The sequence below is a fragment of the Camellia sinensis genome, chromosome 1 (assembly GCF_055761805.1).
Source record: "Camellia sinensis isolate YWXY chromosome 1, ASM5576180v1, whole genome shotgun sequence".
Lineage (NCBI taxonomy): Eukaryota > Viridiplantae > Streptophyta > Magnoliopsida > Ericales > Theaceae > Camellia > Camellia sinensis.
This window is the reverse complement of record NC_138961.1, coordinates 25,832,039-25,856,997: the sequence shown is the minus strand read 5'-3', so window position 1 is coordinate 25,856,997 and position 24,959 is coordinate 25,832,039. Positions and strand designations below refer to the sequence as shown.

Genomic DNA, 24,959 nt, shown 5'->3' with positions numbered 1-24,959 from the left:
ATCTGGTTCATAGGGTAGGGAAACAATATGTTTCTTTCTGTTCCAAAAAGCATTCGGAAGTTCACTGCAAATTTCAGTTTGGAATTCTTGTTCAAGAGTTTTAATTTTTTGCTGGAAAGAGGATTGGTTAATCCTTTGTTCTGTAGTAAGAAAACTAATTTCTTTTTGTAAGAAATTAATTTGTTTTTCTTTGAAATCTACTAGATCCTTGATTTGATCAAGTTCTTTAGTATAAGGTTCGGTAATAAACTCAAAAATAATCGGCTGATTATTAAGGGTTGTATGAATGCCAATGGAATCAATTTTTGCAATTGGCATTAAAAGACATAGGAAAGGTGTACCAAGGATTATAGCTTGGGACATGTTCTTAATAAGAACAAACGATGTGGGAAGACATAACCCTTGATTACAAATTAGAACTTCAGGAAGTTTATACTGGATGTAAAGCGAATAACCACTTGCGCTTGTTAGTGATTATGTGGTTTTATGAAAGTATTTTGTAGGAATAAGTCCTTCCTGAATACAGTTCATATCTGCACCACTATCAACAAGGGCAATGGCATCTTTAATGATAAAATCTGGTTTTATCATAAAAGTAATTCGTATATACCATTTCTGGAAAGTGACAGAATTCATGAGCATCAGATAATCTGTTGCTTGAGAAGTTTCTGAAATGGGATCCTCAATGACATTTTTATCTTTCTGGAGTTTTCCATTAATCTTTTTAATTTCATTATTAATGGCGATGTTAGAAGTTTGTAAATGTTTTACTTCTAGTTTTAAAGCATTTACTTCCATTTTTAAATCTTGGATTGTGGTAGGTTTTGCTTCTGTCTGGTTACTTTGAAGTCTGTTAAAAACTTCTTTCATGGTATAGTGCTGAGGAGGAAGAATTTCTTCCTTCTTTTGCTGCTGTAGGCATAATTCCAAAAATTCTAATTTCATTTCTGGATTGGAAATTTGGTCAGCAAAATTAATAATTTTGTGTTCATCTTCGGTAAGGACATTGATACTAGGTCCTCCAATATCAAGCCCATTCATTTCAACTATTGCTTTCCAATAGTTAACTTCATCTGAAATTTGATTGAGATTTGTTTTACACCCACATATGTCGGGAGTATTATCAGATGTATCTGATGAGTTAGAATTTAAAGCATTAAGCTCATCTTCATAGTCAGAAGAAGTATCTGAATCGGACAACATTTGAAGAATTTGTTGTTTGGTATTATCATCTAAAGAAAGTTCATTAAGCTTGTGTTGTAATTTGGATTTACAACGATTAGCATAATGTCCTATTTGTCCACACTTATAACATTTAATTGTAGCTTTAGATGATTTCTTTTTGGAATATTTTGATTTTCCTTTAGAGGAGGTTGCCTGCTGGGTTTGAGGTTTAGCAGCATATTTATATTTTCTGGATTTTTTAGGGTAAGATTTGGATTTTGATATCTTTTTTTGTTTTCGGGATTTGGGATATTGTAAACTATCTCCATAAGCAAATTGTTCACAAAATTCACTTATTTCTTTCCTTCTTGTAAGATGTTGTTGTTTCATCTGTTGCTGGAGTTTAAGTTCATTGCAAAGAGCAAGGCCTTCATCGGTAATTATGGCAATTAATTGACCATAGGTATATCTATAATATGGTATAGACATCCTATCATGACGATCTCGAAGTTTTTTCCTAACACGTTCGGCAAAAAGAGTGGGCAAGCCATCAATAAATTTGGCTTTCCAATGTTCGGAACTGGCATCAGTACGGCGATGAACTTTCATCATGAAAACATCTTTGTACCACCTAAAATGTGATAAAGATGGGCATCGAAGTTTTTGAAGAAGTTCGCAAGTTCGATCTTCAAGGCCAATAACGTTGCCTATAAAATGTTGGATTATGGTGTTTACTAATGTGTAAACAGCATCTTGTTCAGTACTTTCTGTTCTAGTAACTGAATCGATGCGTTGTCACGTTGACGCCAGGATTTCATCATTTTGAGCTTGTGTGAGAATGTTATCCCACCATCCTTTAAGGATGCCAGAGAAACCACTGACTATGAATCGCACAACTTGATGGTCTGTATTTTCATTTTGTTTGCAAACAGTCGCAAACATCATCATATGCTGTAAAGTTTCATAAATTTGATAATCAGTAAGACCATCTATGTTCCATTCATAAATGGTACGACTTTGATAATGTTTTTGATTTTGCAAGAAATTTTCTTCATACAAAATATCTACAGGAGTAGACCTGGAATAATAATGTCTAGTCGGGGCTAAATAGGCATGTCTATCAATTTTGTCATTATATATGACCCTATTAACCTCACTAGGTTCTTCTTCTTGGAAATTAGCTTGAATTTCAGCTATTTGTTGAAAGGTTAATTATGGAGAAAATTCTTCCTTAGGAATATGATCTCTGGATAGCATATTAACTTGGGATGGTCCAGGTGGTGAAAGATTAAGATTTTTAATCTTATCTATTAAAGTGTTCATGAATTCGGTATGATCTTTTTTAGGTTCCAATTTAAAGTTGGTAACCGTAGGATTGGGTTTTAGCAACACGGGCTAGACTTCTGATTGCGGTTTTGGCTGAATTTGGTATTGTTCCTTTAAATGGACAACCATTTCTTCAATTCTGGTCATTTGCTTGCCCATGGTTTGACATAAAAGATTAGTATAATTGTTTTGTTTAAAAACAGGAATCATGTCTTTGACTGTCAAAGCATTAGAAGTCTTTGGTGGAGGTTCTACAAAAGGAGAAACTATCAAAGGCTGGTTAGTTGTAGTATCACTGGGAAGTAATTCCAAGGATTTAGCTGGAGGATGAATAGAAGTGTATATCTGACTATCGGTGGTGGTCCAATGCTTCTGGATATTGTCAAGAACATTAAGTTGGGAAGTCAGAATAGGCTTTTCTTTTAAATACCACAATGGGAAGGACTAAAGTACTTGATGGATTTCTAAATACAGATAATACTGGATTTTTAACATTTGGATTTGGTCAAGAGTGTGATTGGCGAAATACCAATTTTTGAAGTTTGTATACTGTTCTTGCTAAAAGTCTTTATTCAAGACTTCCCTGTTTTCACTATCAGGACTAAAATCCATTATACTTCAAAATTCATGTCGCTGGCAGTAGGACTATATGGTCCTTTGCTACTGGATTCCCTTGGTTGATAAATACCATGTGGGATTTTATTTGGTGAAAATTGTAAACCTTGAATAATAAGATCCATGGGATCTATATTATCAGGATTATTATTTGGTCTGGAAGGCATACCTTGTATAACAGCTTCTAGAGGTTCAACACTAGAATGTCTGGATGAGTCAGGAAGATCTACCCGATAAGGTTCTCTAAATGAGGGGGTGGATCTAATACTAGCAGTTGACATGCTTCTGGTTAACTGCCTTTGAGGTCTCTGGAAGCGGAGATAAACATTACCACCTTCGGTTTGGATTACATCTTCCAAATTATGCCTAACAATTGGCCTAGGAGGGATAGCATGTGTTATTTGCCATCGTTCTGGAAAGGAAATTTTTTCCCATTCAATCATTTTAGGGACTGCTACCTGGCTACTGTAAAGATTTGTGTCAATCAAAACAGTGTGAACTGCTGGACTTTGTTTTCTAATGTATGGGTTTAAGGTTGTTAAGACCTTAAGATATATTCTGGAAATGACAGCATATGGGGGAGATCCTGAAAGATATTCATATCCGTTGGATAGTACTCTACGTTCCAGAACTTTTGATAGATTTGCATCAGAGAGTGCTATACTTAAGTTTGGATAAATATCAAAATATACTGGACCATGGGAAAGACTGGTTTTGACTGCTCCCATGAGTGAAGCTCTCCAATCAGTACTTCTTCCATCTCTAAGGGTGCATTGGAGGCTGGTGTTTTGACCTAAGAGGGTCAAAGGTTTAAAGGCTATCTGAACCAGTCCTATATGGACATACTTGTATTTCTCTAGGAAAGGTTAAAGATCCTGAAAATGAAGGAGGTGAATTACCTCGTCATTATTCTGGACAGGCATAGCATGTTCAAAGGTTTTGATTATGCGTTTACTAGAGAAATCAAGTTTACCTATCTTGTAGATGGTATCAGGTTTTATTTTCGGTATAGTCCACTTATCAAGGGCTTCCTTCACCTCTTGGTAAGCTACTAGTTCTCTGGCTTCTGATGAAGAAGCTTCTGTGTTGGCCACTGTTTGGGCTACTATAGAGGCTGCGTCTGCTGTAGGTATGGTAGACATATAGTTGTATGGTGACCATATATGTATAATTAATTTAAAATAAAACTAACTATAATTAACAATAAACATGGCTCTGATACCAATAATGGTGCTTACACAGGTTCAAGCTAGCACGTCTGTCAACGACTTACGAGATCGGACCTAACCGCAATACTATGCTAACGGTCAAACTCTACGCGACTTGGGTGACGTCCCACTAACCCTAACACTATATTAACCATCACTAAGCACTAACCCAAGAATATTAAGAATTATAGTTTTATTTTATTTTAGATTAATTACTCCATATATGGTCTCATAACTTACTCTGCTGGAGGAAGTGGAGGCCTAGCGGCCGTTACTAAGAGACAGATTTGTTCCTGGATTTGTAATTTGGTTTGTTCAATTAGCCTATCAGTTTCTTCTAACTGTTGAAGACCCCAAGGGTCATTAGGCCAAATAGATAAAAAAATTCTGGAAAAGATTATTTTTTCGATTAATATGATAGTTCAAAATATCATTTAATATAATCAAAGTATATTCAGACATGCATGATAAAAGAAATACTTACAGAAAATACTTACTCAATACGGCACACTAATATTTGCTGAATATATATTACAATAGCACACCTGAGAGAGAGAGAGAGTACAAGATTGGAAACGAAGAAAATAAAATATTAAGTGGTTTCAGACCTGCCTCAACAAGGGTGAGGATGCCCTTTATATAGAAAACAAAATAATACAAGGGATATATTTGCAAGACAGGTGGCGTGTCTTGAATGGCTTGGAGTCGTTCATCCTTATCTCCTTTGGATTCCCTTATCTATAAGTGTCGGCAGGGTGGACAGCTGGTTTGCTTTAATAATTTAGACAGACAAAGAATCTGCTTTTAGTTAAAGTAGCCGAAAGCATTTTTGTCGAGTTGTGAAGCTGGAATCATATCTGGATAAGAAAGGAGAATTATTCGGCTTTTCCTTTTCCTTTCTTGTCTTTTTCCTGGCTAAGTTTGTCGGCAATTAATCCTGTAAAAGAATCCCAAAAATCACCAAGGTTGGGATCATCGTCTGGATCTTGAGCTTCCCCGGCAAGGATGTTGAACTCATTATCATCGGCATAAGGATCGGGTTGGCCTTTTTCTTCATGACTGGCTCCTGACTTCATGCTAATTTCATCACGACTGAAAGATTTGAGGAATTGCTCCTTCATGTAATCCATACTTTTGATTACCAATTCTGATTCTGTGAGATTTGGAAACTTTTGCCTTAATTCATTTTGAATTTGGACAAAAGGATTAGTCTGGACTGGAGCAGCTGGGATGAGTTTACGAGTAGCATCCCAGCAAGCCTGGGTATGAGCTTTAATCTTCTGGAGTAATTCCTGATGAGGTTTAGGATCATCCATTTTATTCCACCATTTGTAAAAGAATACTCTTTTTAAACGGGGAATCTTATTCTGAAAATCAGTCTGGAAATCCCATTTCCATATCCACGGAATACCAAAACGGATAACAAAATGAGTTGTAGATTTGGAAATGGAAATATTGTTATTTCCTGGAAGATGGCTGTACGCAACTTGCCATTCGTTAAAAGCATTGCGAATATCGTCAGGAAAGGCATCAATTTGAATACCATGACTATCCCACCAAACGAGAAACCAGTTTAGGAGATCGTTTTGTAAGAAGTTAGGAAGAACGCGGATAAACCAAGAGTGGTTTCGAGGGGATTCATATAATAAAAAGTTTCTTTGAAAGCAGTAATATAATCCCAATAACTGAAACGAACCTCCTTGTTATGGATCTCAAGAGATCGAGTAACGTGAGGATGCATACCCCAAGCATTCATGGGCAAAATTTGTAAATTGTCCACAAATTTCAACAAGTGTTAAATAATGGTTTCGGTTTAACTTTACTTGTAAATTGTCCACAAATTTCAACAAGTGTTAAACAATGATTTCGGTTTAACTTAACTTGTAAATTGTCCACAAATTTCAACAAGTGTTAAACAATGACTTTGGCTTAACTTCAACTTGTAAATTGTCCACAAATTTCAACAAGTGTTAAACAATGATTTCGGTTTAACTTAACTTTTAAATTGTCCACAAATTTCAACAAGTGTTAAACAATGATTTCGGTTTAACTTAACTTGTAAATTGTCCACAAATTTCAACAAGTGTTAAAAACTGACTTCGACTTAACTTCAACTTGTAAATTGTCTACAAATTTTAACAAGTGTTAAGCAATGATTTCGGTTTAACTTAACTTGTAAATTGTCCACAAATTTCAACAAGTGTTAAACATATTCTTCTTCTCTCTACCCCCTGTAGACGTCCCCGAACGTCCAGGGAGGGAATCCCCTCCGTTTTGTTCATTGGGCTTACTACAGTTCAGGACTCAAAGTCACGGTCCTGTATTTAATCTCGCAGAGTGCAATGCAAGACCGATGAATCATCAAAGAGTCCAAATCCGGCAAATCGTTTTTGAAAACAGATTTTTTGAAAGAAGTGCCAAACATGGACTGCTTTGCCAGATACAGAGTCGCCACCTAAATATTTTATTTTGGGAAATTTAGGAAACCCTGACTCGTTGCCTAAGGCCACGTGTCCGTCATCACCAAAGTTGCCTCGGCTCGGGAACTTGGGTACGATTAGGGAAGGTCACTTCGTGAGCACCCCCGGTCGCCCGATCAAAGATCGGCCTCTACTAACCATGATATCTAGTTTTGAAAACATTATGCGTTCTTACTCCAGTTATTAGCCTAGATTTACTATGTGATGCGTACAGCATACAAGTATAGACTGGGTCACCTGAATTGGAACAAAGCATCTCATGTTTATTTTGAAAATGGTTTGCTACTCGCAAATAGGCTAAAATGTGGATTTGCCACCCGCAGGTGGGCTTAGAAAACAAGAAGATTTGCCACTATCTAATGGGCTTAAAACTCACAATTGATGAATTGTTCCAATCCAAATAAACCAACCTTCACCCACAGGCATTCAGGCAGGTATATCACATAAGCACATAGCCTCATGGTAAGCATGCTATCATGGCAGTCACTCACACACATGCAAGGATGCTGAAACATAAACACTTACCGAGTACTCCAAGCCAAAACAAGAGATATATTAGAAATCCATGCATGATCCTAACTATACAGAAATGCCTAACGCAATACATGTAAAAATGCAACTACAATAGGCTCAGCTATTCTAAGGATGGCATGTGAAATGCTACAACTAACAAGTATTCCACTCGGAATTGAAATACAAATGTAGTTAGTATGATGCGCCGAGCCCGGTGCATGCAAGACAGATGAATGATGCAAATATGCAAGCATAAGTATGCTAATTGAAACATGCCCTAAACTAACCATCATAAGCTGATAAATAAAAGGGAGAAAGACGTGAGGTTGGAAGACATACATCACACGCACGCACACTTATTACAGTTGTACCCTCACTCGGAGGGTCCGAATAAATAATACAGTCCGAAGTGAATAACGAATTACAGCTAATTATTACACATCCACTAACTAACTAACAAATTAGCTAAGTAAGCTATAAACTGGCATGCAAATGGACTGCCCCGGCTCTGTTTTGGATGACAATGAATGCATGCATGCTCGATGCGCTTTGTCGGTAAATTCCATCGCGATGCCTTGTTCCGCCATTGTTTGTAGCTGATTTCAAAAACTTACACAAAGCTCCACGAGGCTAAAACTCCATCTGGGGAAGGCTGCCGACCACCTCTTGGCTTGGGAAACACCTGCCGACCACCCCTCACGGTGAAAACCAAAAAAGGTGGTCGGCCTACCAGAAAACCTGGTCGGCCGACCACTTTCTGCCCCTGGACTCTGGTTTTTCTGCAACAAAGGCAAGAAAGAGAGAAAGCAATGTATTTTCAACATATGTGTGCACAACCACTCCTCCCCGTCCTTGCACAAGCTCTAGAGAGTGTGGCCCTCGGTTCTCGAGCCACCAATCACGCATCTCGATGCATGATGGCCGAGAGACCGAATTGCACGTTTTAATATGACATGAATGCAGGTATGAACATATGAAGCCAACAATTCTATCATAGATAATCAAGAACGTCGGGGACCAGAAATCGAGGTACGTTTCGTCACTTGGAGTACAAAACGTCCCTCGTTTCCTGTGCTTGGACTAAACCCTATTCCAAGCACCATGCAAATGGAATGGCATGCGCAATGCGACTAACATGCAACCCAGCATACGAAATGCTCTGTACTAAAATGGCATACACAATGCGTGTGATGTAACCTAGCATATGCAATGCTATGGATTAAAATGGCACACACAATGCACGATGGACTTACACCAATATGAGTGGACCTCAGCCACACTCACATCAGTGGCCATTAGATGAAAATGAGACAACTGAAATGCGTGCACACATGTACGCAAACTGAGGACCGAACCTAAGGCATAAAATACCACTCTACCAAGGCATGGCAAGGGATGAAAGATGGCCTATGAACATGTAATTTCCAGCACTAAAACATGATGCTAAATGGTCCCGAAACATGGAAATATGGCACCCGATGTATGGAATAAGCCTCGAAACTCAAAACTAGGCACATGTATTGAACCACAAGTATACAAAGAAAGCATTATTTGATCATGAAGTCAAAAGACAGAGCCAAGGCAGTCCCAAAACATGCACATTTCTAGTTTAGAACATGTCCAAAAGATGCTAACATGATGGACTAAAATAGCATGCAACATTGACTAGCAAGCATGGTTTACATGGCATGTATATGAAGAAAATGAGAACTCATCAAACCAGCCAAAAACAGTGAATAAAACATGCCAAAATATGCCCAAATAATCACTGAAATGTAGCCAATGCATGCAAAATGAGGGGCTTCTTTGGAGGGCCTTGTAAGGGGTTGTTAAGCACATACAAGATAGACACTTAGCATAGCAAAATCAACTCTGGAAATGGATTATGACAGCCCTAAAACCCACCAAATTGGATCTAAAATGGGTCTAGGAAACATGCAAAGAAGGGCTCCTTTGAAAGGCCTTGGATGAGATTGCTCTACACATGCATTGTAGATATAAAATATGGCCAAAAGGGCCTTGGGCAGCGCTAAGTCAAACCTTAAAACTCACAGAATGAGGCCTGAAACAAGACTTCAATGCATGCAAAATAGGGTCCCTTTGGAAGGCCCAAAAGACCCCCAAACAAGACAAGGAGAGAGGGGGTCACCCCCCTCTAATTTTGGCCCTCAAAAATACATCTAAGCCACTAAAAATCCACTGGATTTTAGTGGCTAAGAGGCCAAACCATGGCCAATGCAAGTGCTCTAATGCATAGCCTTAATCATGAAGAGATGAAGCATGCATAAGGGGAAGATGACCCCAAACAGAAATGGGACCTTAACCAAACTTGAAGAGGATCTCAAAAAAAGACTTTTTCCTGTTTATAGAAAATCTCAGAAATGCTCACAAGTAAGGCTAAAATAGGATGCAAAAATAGCCCTAAAAGAGAGATTGAACAAACAAGGAAGTAAATGACTTCAAAAAGTAAAGTTCCCTTAAACAAAGTTGAAGAGGGACTCAAAATAAGTCACTTTACAGTTTATATCAAATCTCGAAAGTTCTCACAAGTAGGACTAAGATATGATGCAAAATAGGCCTACAAAGAGGGGTAAAGTATGCAAGGGTATAGGAGGCCTCAAACAGAAAAGTGTCCTTATACAATCTTCAAGAGGAGCTCAAAATATGATACTTTTCAGTTTATAACAAAGTCCAAAAATGCTTTCAAGTATGGAAAAAATAAGGAGAAAAATGAAGACCAAAAGAGGGAAAGAGTATGTTACCCTTATAGCTAAGAACTCCAGCAGCAAAAGGGGTCCAAACTCTGAGCTAAAACTAGATTTTGGAGCTCAAAATGATCCTCAAAGAACCTCAGCCCAATGGTAGTTGAGTTTGATCAAGGGTGCTTAGGCAAAGGAGAGGTATATCTCCAAGTATAGCTCTTGCTATGCACACCAAGGCAAGAGAAGGAGAGAGAGGCTGAGATTTGGCTCTAGAATTTCTAGAGAGAGAGGGGTTTTTTTTAGAGTGAGAAGCTCCCAAGCTTCTCCAAGAAGTTCTTTTGAAAAAAAGGGAGATATATCATCATATATGGCCAACCTCAGAGTTGGCTCGAAAATATCTCATTTAAGGACAGCTGGAGGTTGTGGAAGACAGCTAAAAGGAGAATATCTATCAATTTTGGGCTTTTTGGGCATAAGTGGTCGGCTGACCACCTTTTATGGTTGGCCTGCTACTTTTTCTGGTTTTTCAGGACAAAAAATGGGTCAACCGAAAAGAAAAGTGGTCGGCCAATGATTGGGAAGTCCAAAGGTGGTCATCTAGGTGTCCAAATTGAATCCCCAGAAGTTAGCTTTCCAATGGCACAAACCTTGCATTAAAATTCCATCTGTGAAAAAAGTTATGCCTGTTTTGGTGAAGCCGCGCAGATTCGGTCCAACCGGAGTGATGCCCTACTTCAACCAACCATATCTCCTCCGTCCGGACTTGGATTTAGGAGATTCTTGAGTACAAAATGAAGCCCTGAAAGTAAGATTTCCAATGGTGGTGGCCTCATAGCTAAAATCCAAGTATGCAAATGAATAGGCCTGATTCAGCGAGGGCTGCTCGACTCTCTCCTACCCGGATTCATGCCGAACTTCTCCCAAACTAGTTTCTTCCCTCTTCTCTTCTTTTCTTCAACTCCAAACCCCTAAGTAAGGTGTTTTTGAAATATTTTTCAAAGATTTCATCTCTCTTTCATTCATTTCCACTTTGTCCTTACTCGGTTTACCGAAAAGCGCAACATTTAACGAAATGCGAGCGTCGAAACATCGTAGGAACTTTATTTTCAAAACATTTTGAAAGAGAGGGTTTCAAGTCTAAAATATTTTGATCAAGATTGTTTCGGTCCAAAAAAAAGGGGTATGAAGTTGAGATTTGACTCTCTCCTTGCCGAAGAAACTGAACCTTTGCCCTGCACACCTTTCTCCATCAAGTAAACCATCAGTCGCGTCCAAGTCTTAAGGGCGGTCAAAAATGGGGTGTCTACACCCCCTAATGTGAACCTGAGTTCCACTTGGGTTCTCATTATGCATGTATTCTAGAGACAATGTCAAGTATCTTGAAAAGAAAACTGAATCCTTATTTATTTACTTCGGCAAATGGCAAAGGAATAAAGAAATTCTAATGATAAAAAAATTTCAAATTACAAGTGTTCCAAGGTCTTGGCAACTCTTTGCTATCATTATCTTCAAGCCGATATGCCCCATTACCTAGTACCGAGATGATTCTGTAGGGTCCTTCCCAGTTTGGGCCAAGCTTGCCCTCTCTGGGATCCTTCTTATTGCCGACGACTTTTCTCAGGACTAGGTCGCTGACTTGAAACTCTCTTGGATTGACCTTCTTGTTATAAGCTTTTGCAAGTTGCTGCTGGTATGCTGCAAGCTGGATTGCAGCTTTCTCTCTTCTTTCTTCTAAAAGGTCCAGATCTCGAGCTAAGAGTACATCATTAGTCCCGTTTTCTACTCCCTGGGTTCTGATTCCTAGGATACCGATCTCCAGCGGAATGACTGCTTCTGTGCCATAAGCCATGGTGAAGGGGGATTCTCCTGTTGATCTCCTCGGCGTATTCCGATATGCCCAGAGTACATTGGGCAATTCGTCTACCCACTTGCCTTTTGCTGCCTGCAGCCTCTTCTTTATTCCATCCAAAATTACTTTGTTTGATGCTTCTGCTTGTCCATTGCTTTGTGGAAAGCTTGGGGCTGAAAAGTAGTTCTTGATCTTGAACTTTGCACAGAAGTTCTTGATTAGCTTGCTGTCAAATTGAGTTCCATTGTCTGTAACAATTGCTCTCGGAATCCCAAATCTGGTGATGATGTTTCTCCATATGAAGTTCTTGACATCCACATCTCGGATCTTGGCAAGAGGTTCTACTTTTATCCATTTTGTGAAATAATCTGTTGCTACCAGTAAGTACTTTCTTTGTCCAGTTGCTTGGGGTAATTGCCCAACGAGATCCATGCCCCATTGGGCAAATGGCCAAGGACTGAATACAGGGTTCAGGTCAGCAGCTGGCTGGTGTATCAAAGGTGCAAACCTTTGGCATTGTTCACACTTTTTACATAGGCTTCTGCATCGTTTTGCATGTAAGGCCACCAATACTCCTGGATAACGGCCCTGTGAGCCAGTGATCTGCCCCCAGCGTGGCTTCCACAAATTCCTTCATGGGTTTCATATAAAAAATCTTCAACCTGTGAAGGGTGTACGCACCTTAAAAGTGGTCCAGTGAAGGACCTTCTGTAGAGATGTCCTTCTGCTGTCAGACTAAATCTTGCCGACTTTAATCTGATCTTGTGTGCCTCCTCGCGGTCATCTGGTAGCTTTTCTTCTTTCAGGAATGCAACAATTGCATCCATCCAGCTTGGTCCCATGTCTACGCACATTGTTTCATGCTCTGTGGTTACTGGTTTAATGCTCGGGCCCGACAGGTAGTCAATCATTATTGTCCTTACTTTTCCAGGTTGTACCGCACTAGCAAGGTTGGCCAATGCATCGGCGTGGCTGTTATCATCTCGGCTTACCTGAAGTAGTCAGCAGTTCTGAAACAAGGCTGACAATCTAATGACTTCCTTTGCGTAGGCCGACATTCGTTCATCTCGGGTTGCAAACTCGCCTGTTGTCTGGTTGACTATTAGTTGTGAATCACAAAAAATTATTACCTCATCTGCTTGCACTGTTGCTGCCAACTTTAGTCTTACAATGAGTGCTTCATACTCTGCTTCATTGTTTGAGGCCTTGAACCCCAAACGAATTGACTGTTCTAGTACTTGCCTATCTGGGGATATCAATACTACTCCTGCCCCCGCTCCTTGTCGGTTTGAACTCCCATCAACAAACAGTCGAAAGGAGTCGCCGATGTAAATGCTGCAGGGTCTGAGTTTGTTCTCTTTTCTTTGTTCTTTTGCCTTTGGTTGTGCTTCTCCTTGCTTGGTTGGATATCGCTCATCATGGCTCTACGGAGCCCGATGTTCGATAGATTCTGGTGTAAACTCAGCCACGAAGTCGGCCAGAACCTGGCCTTTAATTGTTGTCCTTGGACTGTACTCCAGGTCATACTGGCCTAGGGTGACTGCCCACCTGGCTATTCTTCCTGTCAGGTCTCTTTGCTGCAGTAAGGTCTTCAAGGGGTGCTCTGTTAGCACCACAATTTTATGGGCCTGGAAGTAATGGTTTAACTTCTTTGAAGTCATTACTAAAGCTAGTGCCAATTTCTCTAAGGGTAGATACCTCGTTTCTGCATCGGCTAGGGTTTTGCTTACATAGTAAACAACCCTTTGCTCTCCTTTTTCCTCACGGATTAGTACTGCACTTATCGCATGTTCTGAAACGGCTAAGTACAGGAACAGCTCCTCCCCAGGTTCTGGATTTGAAAGAACTGGAGTTGTGGTCAAGTACTTCTTCAGGTTGGCCAAAGTGGCTTCGCAATCTTCTGTCCACAAGAAGTCTGTGGCTTTCTTCACCAAGTTGAAGAAAGGTCTGCACTTATCTGAGCTTCTACTGATGAATCTGTTTAGGGCTGCGGCCCTTTCAGTTAGCATCTGTACCTGTTTTGCCGATGTCGGGCTCTTCAACTCTAAGATGGCCTTGATTTGATCTGGGATGGCCTTGATGCCCCTTCTAGTTACGAGGTATCCTAAAAACTTACCAGATCCAACTCCAAATGCATACTTCGATGCATTGAGTCGGAGCCGATATGTTTTAAGGATTTCAAAGACTATTTTTAGATCGGCAAGATGACCCTCAGGCTCCTTGGTCTTAAGAACTATATCGTCGATGTAGACTTCTATTGTTCGGCCAATTAGGTGTTTGAACGTTTTGGTTACTAGCCTTCGGTAAGTTGCTCCTGCGTTTTTCAACTCGGAAGGCATTACTTTGTAACAGTACAGGCCTTTTAGGGTGATGAACGCGGTCTTCTCTTCGTCTGGAGGGTACATGGCTATCTGGTGGTCCCCCTTGTAGGCATCTAGGAAGCTCATTCTTCCATGCCCTGAAGTGGCGTCTACTAGCTGGTCAATCTTGGGTAGAGAAAAGCTGTCTTTGGGACAGGCTTTGTTGAGGCTGGTGAAGTCCACGCAGACCCTCCATTTACCGTTCTTCTTCTTTACCATCATTGTATTGGATGGCCATGTTGGGTAGTGTACTTCTCTAATGGCCCTGGCCTCCAGAAGTCTGTCTACTTCTTTCTCTACTGCTTCGACGTGCATCAACGTCGGTCTTCTGGTTCGTTGAATTACAGGTTTGGCCGACCTGTCAACACTCAGTTTGTGGCAAGTGACCTTGGGGTCAATGCCAGGCATTTCGTAAGGTGTCCAAGCGAACACCTCAATATTTGTTCTCAAAAAAGTTTCCAACTCTTTTTCCTCTTCTTCGGCTAAGCCTGAGCCGAGAAGAAAAAAGCATTCTTCATTCCCATCTTGGATGAGAATTTTCTTCAGTGTCTTTTCGCTCTTCTCGGCTGGCTCCTTGCCGACGTCTTTTAGGACTTCCACGTCCTCATCTTCAATTTCTGCCTTCTCTGGCTCTCGTATGCTGCAGGTAGATTTTATTGCTGCCATGGAGCAATTCTTCACCTGCAGCTGATCACCTCTGACTTCCTCTATCCCATGCTCTGTTGGGAATCGTAATAATTGATGCAATGTTGAGGGAACTGCCCCCATTGCATGCAACCATGGCCTTCCCAAGATGATGTTGTAAGGGGAGTGTGTGTCGATGATGGTGAATTCTGTCTTGATCTTCCTGGTGTCAGCCTGCACCTCCAAGCTTACTGTTCCCAGTGGCCATGTCGGCGTTCCATTGAACCCAACCATTGGGCCATTGGATTGTTCCATATCATCTGGGTGAAGGCCAAGCTCTTTGTAACATCGGACGTACATGATGTCGCAAGAGCTGCCTTAATCAATCAGGATGCGTTTCACTTGGCACTCCCCAACCTGGAGGGATACTACCAAGGCATCACCATGCGGATGCTGGACCATCTCTAGGTCGGCTTCAGTAAAGGTTATCATTGGTCCTTGGCACTCTTCTGCCCGGTGTCTTTTCTCCTCGACTTGGTAGACATGTTGCAGGTGCTTCACTTTCTGGGTCTCTCCTCGGATTTCATTTTCGTTAACCTTCAAGTGGATTACGATGATTACCCGAGGTCCTCCTGTCTACGGCTGCTGTGCTGGGGGAGGTGGGGCTGCTGGTGCCTGAGGCAACCTTGCCCGTTCTTCCCTTGTCCTAGTCTCATCGACAAGGTCTCTTAGATGTCCTTGTCTCACCAAGTCTTCCAAATATGTTTTCAGGGCTCTACAACCCTGAGTTGTATGCCCATCTTCATTGTGGTAGGCGCAATGTCTGCCAATGTTTCTTCCCATGAACTCTCCTGGAGTCCTCTCTGGCATTCTGAAATAGGGTTGGTTCCAAATTTGATCCAGGACTTTGGGAATTGGGATTCGGAACACTGTTGTTACTGCTTGTGTGACTCTCAGTTCTGCCTCTTGCCTACTCGTTCCATTGTTACCTCAGCCTCGCTTCGGTGAGCCGTTTTCTTTCTCTTATTTTATCTCCCTGGTTCCCGATATGTCTTCTTCGGCTCTGGCGTACTTCTCGATTCTTGCCATGAGCTCCTCCATACCTTTTGGCAATGTCTTTGCCAAAGACTTTCGTAGTGGACAGTTATCTTTCAAGCAGTTCTTGAAAGATACGACTGCTACCTCTTGATTACATTCGAGTATTCGATTGAACACCTCATAGTATCTTTTTGCGTAGGCCCTAAGGCCTTTATCCTTGCTGATCTTTAGAGCCATCAATGCGTCCACCCTTAATAGCTGCAGCTTGTTTGTCACAAACCTGGCCACAAACATCTCGGTCAAGCCTTCCCAAGTCTTCACGCTTCCCTTCGATAGTTTATGGAACCAATCTGATGCAATCTCCCCGAAAAATGAGGGGAACACTTTGCAGAGCAACGGCTCGTTCCCACTATACAATGCCATTGAATTCAAATATAGTCCAACGTGGAAGTTGGGGTCTGACTTACCATCGTATATTTGAAATCTCGGCATACTGAATCACTTTGGTGCCTCAAATCTGTCTAATTCCACCGAGAATGGTGTCCTTGGTTTATCTGGAGAGGTTACCTCGGCTTCGGCATTCTGTTATTTTCTCTTGAGGTAATCTCTTAAGTCTTCTTTGCTCCGCCCAGGAGCTCAGCTATCTTTCGACTTCAGTCTTTTCGGTATACTACTCTCAGCCTTGTGGTGAGCCCTTTTCGATCCTTCTCCATGAGTTGTGTCGAAGCACAGTGCCTGCCCCTGAACATGCCGATGTCCTTTGGGGTCTGCCTCCTTTGTGCGATGTGTCCTCCGTGATTCTTCTCTTCTTGATTCTCTTCGCCCGTCCTTCCTAGAAGGTCGGTGAAAGTATCTCTCGTTTCTGTTGTGCTGAGGGGCTACGGGGATTGTTTTCTATCCTCCCTTCTGGGTATTGGCCGCTTGAATCGGCGTGTCCTGCAGCGGGAACGGTGGCTGCATGATGTTATTTTGCATCATGAAATTGACGACCGACTGCAGGACACGTGGCACCTCGGCTTAACGGAGATCACCTCGGCGTCATGACCCTGACACGTGGCACCTCGGCTGACACGTCGGCGTCACCTTGCCACATGTCGGTACTAAAAAATATATCCCCACACATATAGGGGTGCAACTCGGGCCGATTCGGTCGGGTTGGAAGGTTGTCCAAGCCTAGCCCAAGTTGTGCTGAGACCTGCCCAAGCCCGCCCAAGCCCGAGTTGTAACCCAAGATTGTCTACCCAAGCCCGACTCGAGTTAAACTCGAATTAGCCGAATTGCCCGAATTATAAGTGAATTTCAGTTTTTTTGTTTTTTTTGTAGCTACATTATTAAATTATTAAAATTTGACTCTATTTACAATTTTTTTTAATAAAAAATCATTAATACCATCAAAACAAATAATTTATATAATGTAATAGATATGCCACTATAGTAGTCCTTACAATTTATAAGTGAAAATAAAAAGAAAAAAATGTAAGATTTTATGTTATTTGTATATATAATATATATTCAATATGATTTAATAATATAAATTACTTTAATATCATGTAATGACTAATAATTTATATGTATATTTAATATTTTTATATATCTATATATGTATAATTCGAGCTTCGGGTTGCACGGGTTGTTTGACATCTTTACCCAAGCCCGCTTAAATTTAATTCGGGCTTTCTGAATTTTTGTCCAAGCATGTACCAAATTTGAAATATTTTGTCCAAACCCAAAAAAAATTCGGGCTGGACTCGGGTTGCTCGGGTTGAGCCCACCCAAGTTGCACTCCTACTTACGTATTTTTAGATTTTTTTTTATTTCTCTTTTTAAATTTTTACCCAAATTCATGATTCTAAGTTGAGGCAAATTTTAGTATGTTTAAACTTATTTATTAAGATTTTAATAAGTTCAAACTCGAACTCAATAAAAATTTAACAAACCGAACTCGAACTTGTTTATGAGCCTTAACGAGCAAAAAAATAAAAATAAATTTATACTTGTATAAGAGATTAAAGTTACAGTTGAAACTTTAATTATACAATTATATATACAATATTTATAAATATACTAAAAAAAATGTTTTACCACAATAATAATAATATCTACCACCATTAAATGTATTTTCTATAATTAGCTATTATTTATATTTATATTTTTTTAATATATAAATAATATATTTATCTTATTTTTTATACATATTTTTATATATAAATAATAAATGTTAAACGAGTTAGCTAACGAACCGAGTTTTATTATATTCGAGTTTGTTTAATAAAATTTTAACTAGTTCGAATTCAAATTTGAACATAAAAAAAATTAACAAATCAAGTTCGGACAAGTTTTTACCAAACCTACTTCAAACATGTTTATGAACGACTTCGTTCGTTTGTAATCCTAATCATAACCGTCACCTTTACTACTTCTCTTTCCTTGCAATGTAAATGTAAAATTTCAAAATTGAAAAACATAAAATAATATTAATAACAATTGTGGGATAATAGTGTAATTAACCTTTAACAAATTACATGGTGTGAATGTAATTAAATCAAGTTTGGGGAGAATTTTATTTTGCACGCTCCATACTCTATACCTGGCCATGTTTATTTGCTTTTTGAAGAGGGAGATGAGATTAATAGTTCGTGAGATCTAATGTTTGGCAAGAAAAAGCCTAGATTTTTTTGGCTAAAATAGCCACAAAAAATAAAATAGGCTATTTTAGTCACAAAAAACAAAACATCAAATCCAACCCATAATCATTACAATCCTCTCTCACAAAAAAAGTCAAAAAAGTCAAAAAGCCAAAAAGCCCTTCCCAAACCAGGCTAAAATAGCCCAGGCTAAAATAGCCAAAAAGTCAAAAAGCCAAAAAGCCAACCCACTTCCCAAACGGAGGCTTATAGAGTGTTTGGTTAAGAACATAAGTGAGAGATTTATTATTTTCTTGGACTAATAATTCTCTATTGGTAGGATTATCAGTTCCATCGTAGGATTGGGATTAGAAATTGAGTGAAGGAATTAGTGAATTTTTAAATAATTTTTAAGTAAAATTTATATTTTTTAGAACAAAAAAATAATTATTATAATATTAAAAAAATAGTAAAAATTAAAAATATTATTTTATATATTAAGGCTATCTATAGTATTATTAATCTAGTGGTGTATGAACAAATACTTTTTATACTACATACTCAATTTAATACTATCACATTAATAATTTTCTCACTTAATTTTACCGTACTTTTAATCACATTCATCGTATAGAGCCAAACAAACATGGTCTCTTAGTTACGTAATTTTCTTCTTTAATTATGATTAATTTTTTTTCTAATTATAATACAATTTTAAAATATTTAATTATAATTTTTTTTATTTAATTATGAATTTTTTTTATAATTATAATTTAAAAATTATAAAATTATAAAATTATGTTTTTTTTTTTTGTAATGATAAGCGGTATATAGATACATCCTCACTGGAGGTGTTCGCGGTTCGGTTGCGGTTGAAAAACTTTTAATTCGCCATCAGTCTGTCGGATGGGCGGATTGAAAAAATCAATTCACATCCGTTCTCCGAATTGACAGATGTGGATTGACAGATTGATACGAATCAATTTAGTGGTTTAAATTTTTATAAATTTTGAACATAATACAACTTATCAATATTTTTTTGGATAACAATAAAACTCACCATAACCTCAAGTAAAATTGTCAAATACTAATAATAAATACATATAAGAAAATCATGTATTATCAAAACTATTTTATTACTTTTTTTTATTCAAAAACTATTTAATTTGATTTTTAAACAAAATGACAAAATTAAACCATATATTTTTCACACAAAAATACCAAATATCTACCATTGTCATTTGATAAAAGAATTTATAAATTAAAAACAAATTAAAAATATAAACAAAATATTTAATAAATTAAAAATATAAAATTTTACAAATTATTAATAGTACTTACTAACGGTTTAATTGTAACCGAAAAAATCTCAAATCTAACCTCCGTCAAAAATTAAATAAATTTAAAAAAATAAACAAAAATGCGACATATTAATTCGATTAGATCAATTTCGAGAGATGAAAATATCCGCTGCTCACCAAGTTTTTCCCACAGGGACCTTCGTCTTCACTTTCCTCTCTTTGTCGTCTCGTCCTTTTTGTTATCGTTCATTCATCCCCTCCTTTTCCACTCTATTTTCTGTACACGATTTCCACAAATCTGAGCGCTCTCTCTCTCTCTCTTTCTTTAGGGTTTGCACCTCCACTCCAAACATGGCTTCAACCATCGACCAAGGTACTCCCTCTCTCTCAATTCTATTCTTTCTGTTATGTACCGCACATCGATCGATCAAATTTTCTCGGTATAATTTCCATAGTTATTTTCCCTGAAAATGAAAACCAAGCTGATACAAACGAGCTAAATGAAGCTAATTTTTGTAAATTTGTATATATATATATATATATATGTTTGGCCATAGATAGTTTTTGTATGTTAATTGTTGAGTGATTGATTAGGAGGAGAAAGAGATTTAGAGAAGGGACTCATGGCTCCGCCGCCGAACCAAAACCCTCTGGCTGAGCCGGAGCCGTCGCCGTCTCCGTCTCCGTCGTCAGCGACTGCTCCGGCTCTAGTCTTGTCGAATTCCGGCAAGCGAATCGATCAGGCTGGGAAGAAGAAGTACGTGAAGCAAGTGACTGGTCGGCACAACGACACCGAGCTGCATTTGGCGGCGCAGCGGGGCGATCTTGCGGCGGTGAAGCAGATTCTGGACGATATTGATACTCAGATGGTGGGGAATCTCAGTGGAGAGGACTTGGATGCTGAGGTTGCGGAGATTCGGGCCTCGGTTGTGAATGAGGTGAACCAATTGGGGGAGACGGCGCTGTTTACGGCAGCTGATCGAGGTCATCTTGATGTTGTGAAGGAGTTGTTGAAGTATGCGAGAAAGGATAGTATTTCTAAGAAGAATCAGTCTCAGTATGATCCTCTGCATATCGCTGCGAGTCAAGGACACCATGGTGATGATCTCAACTTTGTTAAGCAATTTGGCTTATTATAAATTGTTTAATTCCAGTTTGTCTGTATTTGGGTTTGTTCATATTTCATTGCCATGCCTTATAATTTGAAAATATGCTCATGGTTCTTAAATTGCGGTATCATTGGCCAATGAGTAGCGGGAATCGGAAACCAAGCTCGTGAATTTTTTTGAAGCACTAGCAAATGCCAAAAACCTTATTGATAAGAATGTTTTAACCATATTCATCACAATTTGAATGTTTGTAAAAAATATTATGAACATTACATAACGACTGATATTTCAGTACTTGGTCTGGCTTGTATGCTGCAATTGGGTGTAAAAAACTGAGTTCATTATCTTAAGAAAATGAAGGATCAGGTTTTATCAGTGACATTGAAATTAGAGAAGTTGCATATGAAGTAGTTTGTCTGGTTGCTATTACAATATTTCAATGGGTTCATCGTAGATACTATCATTGATTGCCTCGAGTTCTTTAGTTAGTAGATATATCTTAGCTTATTTATAAATTTTAATTGTTTTTACAATATCTAAATGCTTTTGAATTCATTGAGATATCTTCTCCAAAGGATGAACATGGTGTTGAAGTTCTCTTAAAAAGTCTCCATTTTTAAAGTTTTGGAAGTGCTCTAATTCAACACGCAGGTTGAATGTGGATGTGGAATGACATATACCAAAAAATTTGTTGATCTACCATTACTTTTGTGAATCTGCAGGTGACCCGATATGTAGTTTACTATACAGCCTACATTTATTTTCTGTGACAAAAATGTTTCTTCCTGCTAGATTTCCATCCCTGAGTTATATTTGTTCCGTACAAAACCGGGCGGGTAAACTTAAAGTGACTCTTTAATTGCAGGAATTGTCCAGGTGCTACTTGACCATGACCCAGAGCTAAGTAAAACGATTGGCCCATCAAATGCAACCCCTCTGATATCTGCAGCTACAAGGGGGCATACAGCTGTAGTTAATGAACTGCTGTCAAAGGATTGTAGCTTGTTAGAGATTTCTAAATCCAATGGCAAAAATGCATTGCATTTAGCTGCCAGACAGGGACACGTGGACATTGTGAAGGCATTGCTTGACAAAGATCCACAATTGGCAAGAAGGACAGACAAGAAAGGGCAGACCGCATTGCATATGGCTGTAAAAGGGGTTAACTGCGACGTGGTCAAATTACTTCTTGAGGCTGATCCAGCCATTGTGATGCTGCCAGACAAGTTTGGCAACACTGCATTACATGTAGCTACCAGGAAAAAGCGAGCAGAGGTATAGTTTGGTGTTGCTGAATTTTTCTTGAACCTAATTTTTTCCCCGAACATTCAATGATCCAATTTGCCTTTACCAAGAATTATTGATGTAAAATTATATGGTCCTTTGTCAAGCTTTTTATAGGGGATTTCAAAAAGGCTTTAAGCTTCTTATAATTTTCTCAAAAGATTTGAATTTTGCAAGATCCAACATATTCACAGGGGCTGAAAGTTGATTTTTGTTTAACTTTTTGACTTTTCAGATAGTGAATGAGTTGCTACGTCTCCCAGACACCATTGTTAATGCACTGACCAGAGATCACAAAACAGCTCTTGACATAGCCGAAGAGCTTTCCCTCTCCGAGGAATCCTCTAATATAAAAGAATGCCTTTATCGCTATGGTGCTCTTAGAGCTAACGAACTGAACCAGCCAAGGGATGAATTGAGAAATACCGTGACTCAGATTAAGAAAGACGTCCACACGCAGCTTGAACAAACTAAGAAGACCAACAAAAATGTTCACGGGATTGCTAAAGAGCTCAGAAAACTACACCGTGAGGGAATCAATAATGCCACTAATTCAGTGACTGTGGTTGCTGTGCTTTTTGCTACAGTTGCCTTCGCTGCTATTTTCACCGTACCAGGTGGGGATAAAGACAGCGGAATGGCTGTGGTGGCAGCCAACGCTTCTTTTAAAATATTCTTCATCTTTAATGCTATTGCGCTATTTACGTCCTTGGCTGTTGTGGTAGTTCAGATTACGTTGGTTAGAGGAGAGACAAAAGCTGAGAGACGGGTTGTGGTAGTGATTAACAAGTTGATGTGGTTGGCTTCGGTTTGCACTTCCGTGGCATTTTTGGCCTCGTCTTATATAGTGGTTGGTCGGAAACATGAGTGGGCTGCAGTTTTGGTTACAGTTGTTGGGGGAGTTATAATGGTTGGGGTTCTTGGCACCATGACCTACTACGTGGTGAGGTCAAAGAGGTCTCGGTCGATGAGGAAGAGAGAGAAAAGTGCGAGAAGCGGATCCAACTCTTGGCATCACTCTGAGTTCTCCAACTCGGAAGTTGATGTTGATCGGATTTATGCCCTTTGATCTGCAAATTCGTAGCCGTTGATATTAGGCCCGTTTATGTCTATTTTGCTAGAGGAGAAGAGGAAAAATGGTGGTTACTTTCATTTTGTGCTGCATATATGGAGTTCAAAGACTATGAAGTTTGAAATTTTGCTGGATGGTGCCTACATTGTGGTCTGAGTTTCAAATCTGCCAAGTACTTGGCATATTGGTTAAATGGCTTTGAGCAAAAATTGGAGGGACCAAAATAACTTGAGCATGAAATGATGTGAAATCAATGCTGTCATTTTCAGCTTCAAGAACACAGGTTGAACATTTGAAGCTATGCTAACAATCAACATGATGTTGCGGGTGGATATTTCGACTTTTTAATATTCTACTTGTTTAAATGTTGCGTAATATTCTCAGCTCAACTATATCCTTAAACTTTTCTGAACTATTTGGCATCATTAGCCAACACTGCAACCCCCAGATACTGGTATAGATTTTGGGTAATTGGTGGTTGTATGGTAGCTATCATTTTCCGAGCGTCTATGGACGACATTTGAATGAATTATCCTTCATGTTCCATCTATGAAACACAGGTACAAGTATTGGTGCTGATACGTTACAAGCAAGTACGTTGATATGATAAAATTTAAAAAAAAGTAAAGTACGGGTACATGTTGGTATGTTTGTAAAAAATGATTTATTTTTAATTTGGAATGATGTAAAAAGTAATTAAGTGGTTTAATTTGTTAAGGTTCAATCTACAATTAACATTTAATATCAAAAGGAAAGGTATACATCAAAATTAATGTCAATATATTAAATAATTTATAAATTATAGTTTAATTTTAAAATCATACTAAGTATAAAATAAAAAATAAAAAAAAAGTTTAGTGAAAGGAATTTTATTTCTGTGGTAGAAGAAAATATTGTTTCAATTGAGATATGGTACTTGGGTATATACTAGGTATGTTTGGGTACGTTAAAAATTTTCGTGTATCCGGTACATACGCGGAAATATCATACGAGGTATCATATGCTGGTAAGTATTCAGTACGAGTACAGTATATTTTGCGAAATATTCATTCTTCTTAGTGTTCCATCTTTAAAATTTTGTCTTGCTATCATGTTTATTAATAAAAAAGATATTAAAAAAAAAAAAAAGAACAGGGAGATATTTTTCTTCAGCAATGTTAGAGGGTCACAATTTTTGTGGTCACAATGGCTCAAAACTGTCAAAACGACGTTGTTTTGGCATGTTTTGCACCCAAAACGATGTCGTTTTGACAATTTTGAGCCATTGTGATCACAAAAATTGTAACCCTCAAACATTTTTCATTTTTCTTTTCTTTGGACTCCCACCTGGCTATAATATGTTGGTAGCTATGAGAGAAAGCGAGACCATGAAAGAAAAGAAGGGGAGGAGGGAGAAGAGAGGAGGTTTGCAGTGGTGATGAGGGCTGTGGGAGGAGATTCTTGGTGGTGGAGAGGGGCTGGGGAGGGTCGGATGGGGCTGTTGGAGATTGTGTGGTGGTGGCCAAAGGTGGCAAAGGTTGAGGTTTCAAACCAGTAGCCATGAGGGTATAATTAGGATGAAGGTGGGTGTTAAAAAAAAAGGAAGGGGTAAAGTTCAACTTGTCATGTTAGGAAAAAGGCAACAAATTTACTTTTCACAACTGTCCTAGATTTTTATTTATGCTCCTAAAATGATGTATTTGGGTAACTT

At 38.9% G+C, this 24,959-nt stretch overlaps 1 protein-coding gene across 1 annotated transcript; it reads left to right on the top strand.

Annotated features, from left to right (window-relative positions):
* Window positions 1–19,936: 19,936 nt before the first annotated feature.
* LOC114323281 (ankyrin repeat-containing protein ITN1) lies at window positions 19,937–23,819 on the top strand. The gene is made up of 4 exons (XM_028270850.2): window positions 19,937–20,177; window positions 20,399–20,902; window positions 21,779–22,188; window positions 22,433–23,819. Exons 1-4 carry the CDS (start codon window positions 19,961–19,963, stop codon window positions 23,264–23,266), a joined length of 1,965 nt encoding a protein of 654 aa, XP_028126651.2. The 5' UTR covers window positions 19,937–19,960; the 3' UTR covers window positions 23,267–23,819.
* The last annotated feature ends 1,140 nt before the right edge of the window (window positions 23,820–24,959 follow it).

What these genes read in the sequence shown, in the direction of transcription:
- LOC114323281 (XM_028270850.2), top strand. Translation starts at nt 19,961, where the DNA reads ATGAAAATATCCGCTGCTCACCAAGTTTTTCCCACAGGGACCTTCGTC. An exon ending in GGCTTCAACCATCGACCAAG is followed by an intron (nt 20,178 to 20,398) that starts GTACTCCCTCTC and finishes GTGATTGATTAG; the next exon opens with GAGGAGAAAGAGATTTAGAG. An exon ending in CCAGGAAAAAGCGAGCAGAG is followed by an intron (nt 22,189 to 22,432) that starts GTATAGTTTGGT and finishes TTGACTTTTCAG; the next exon opens with ATAGTGAATGAGTTGCTACG.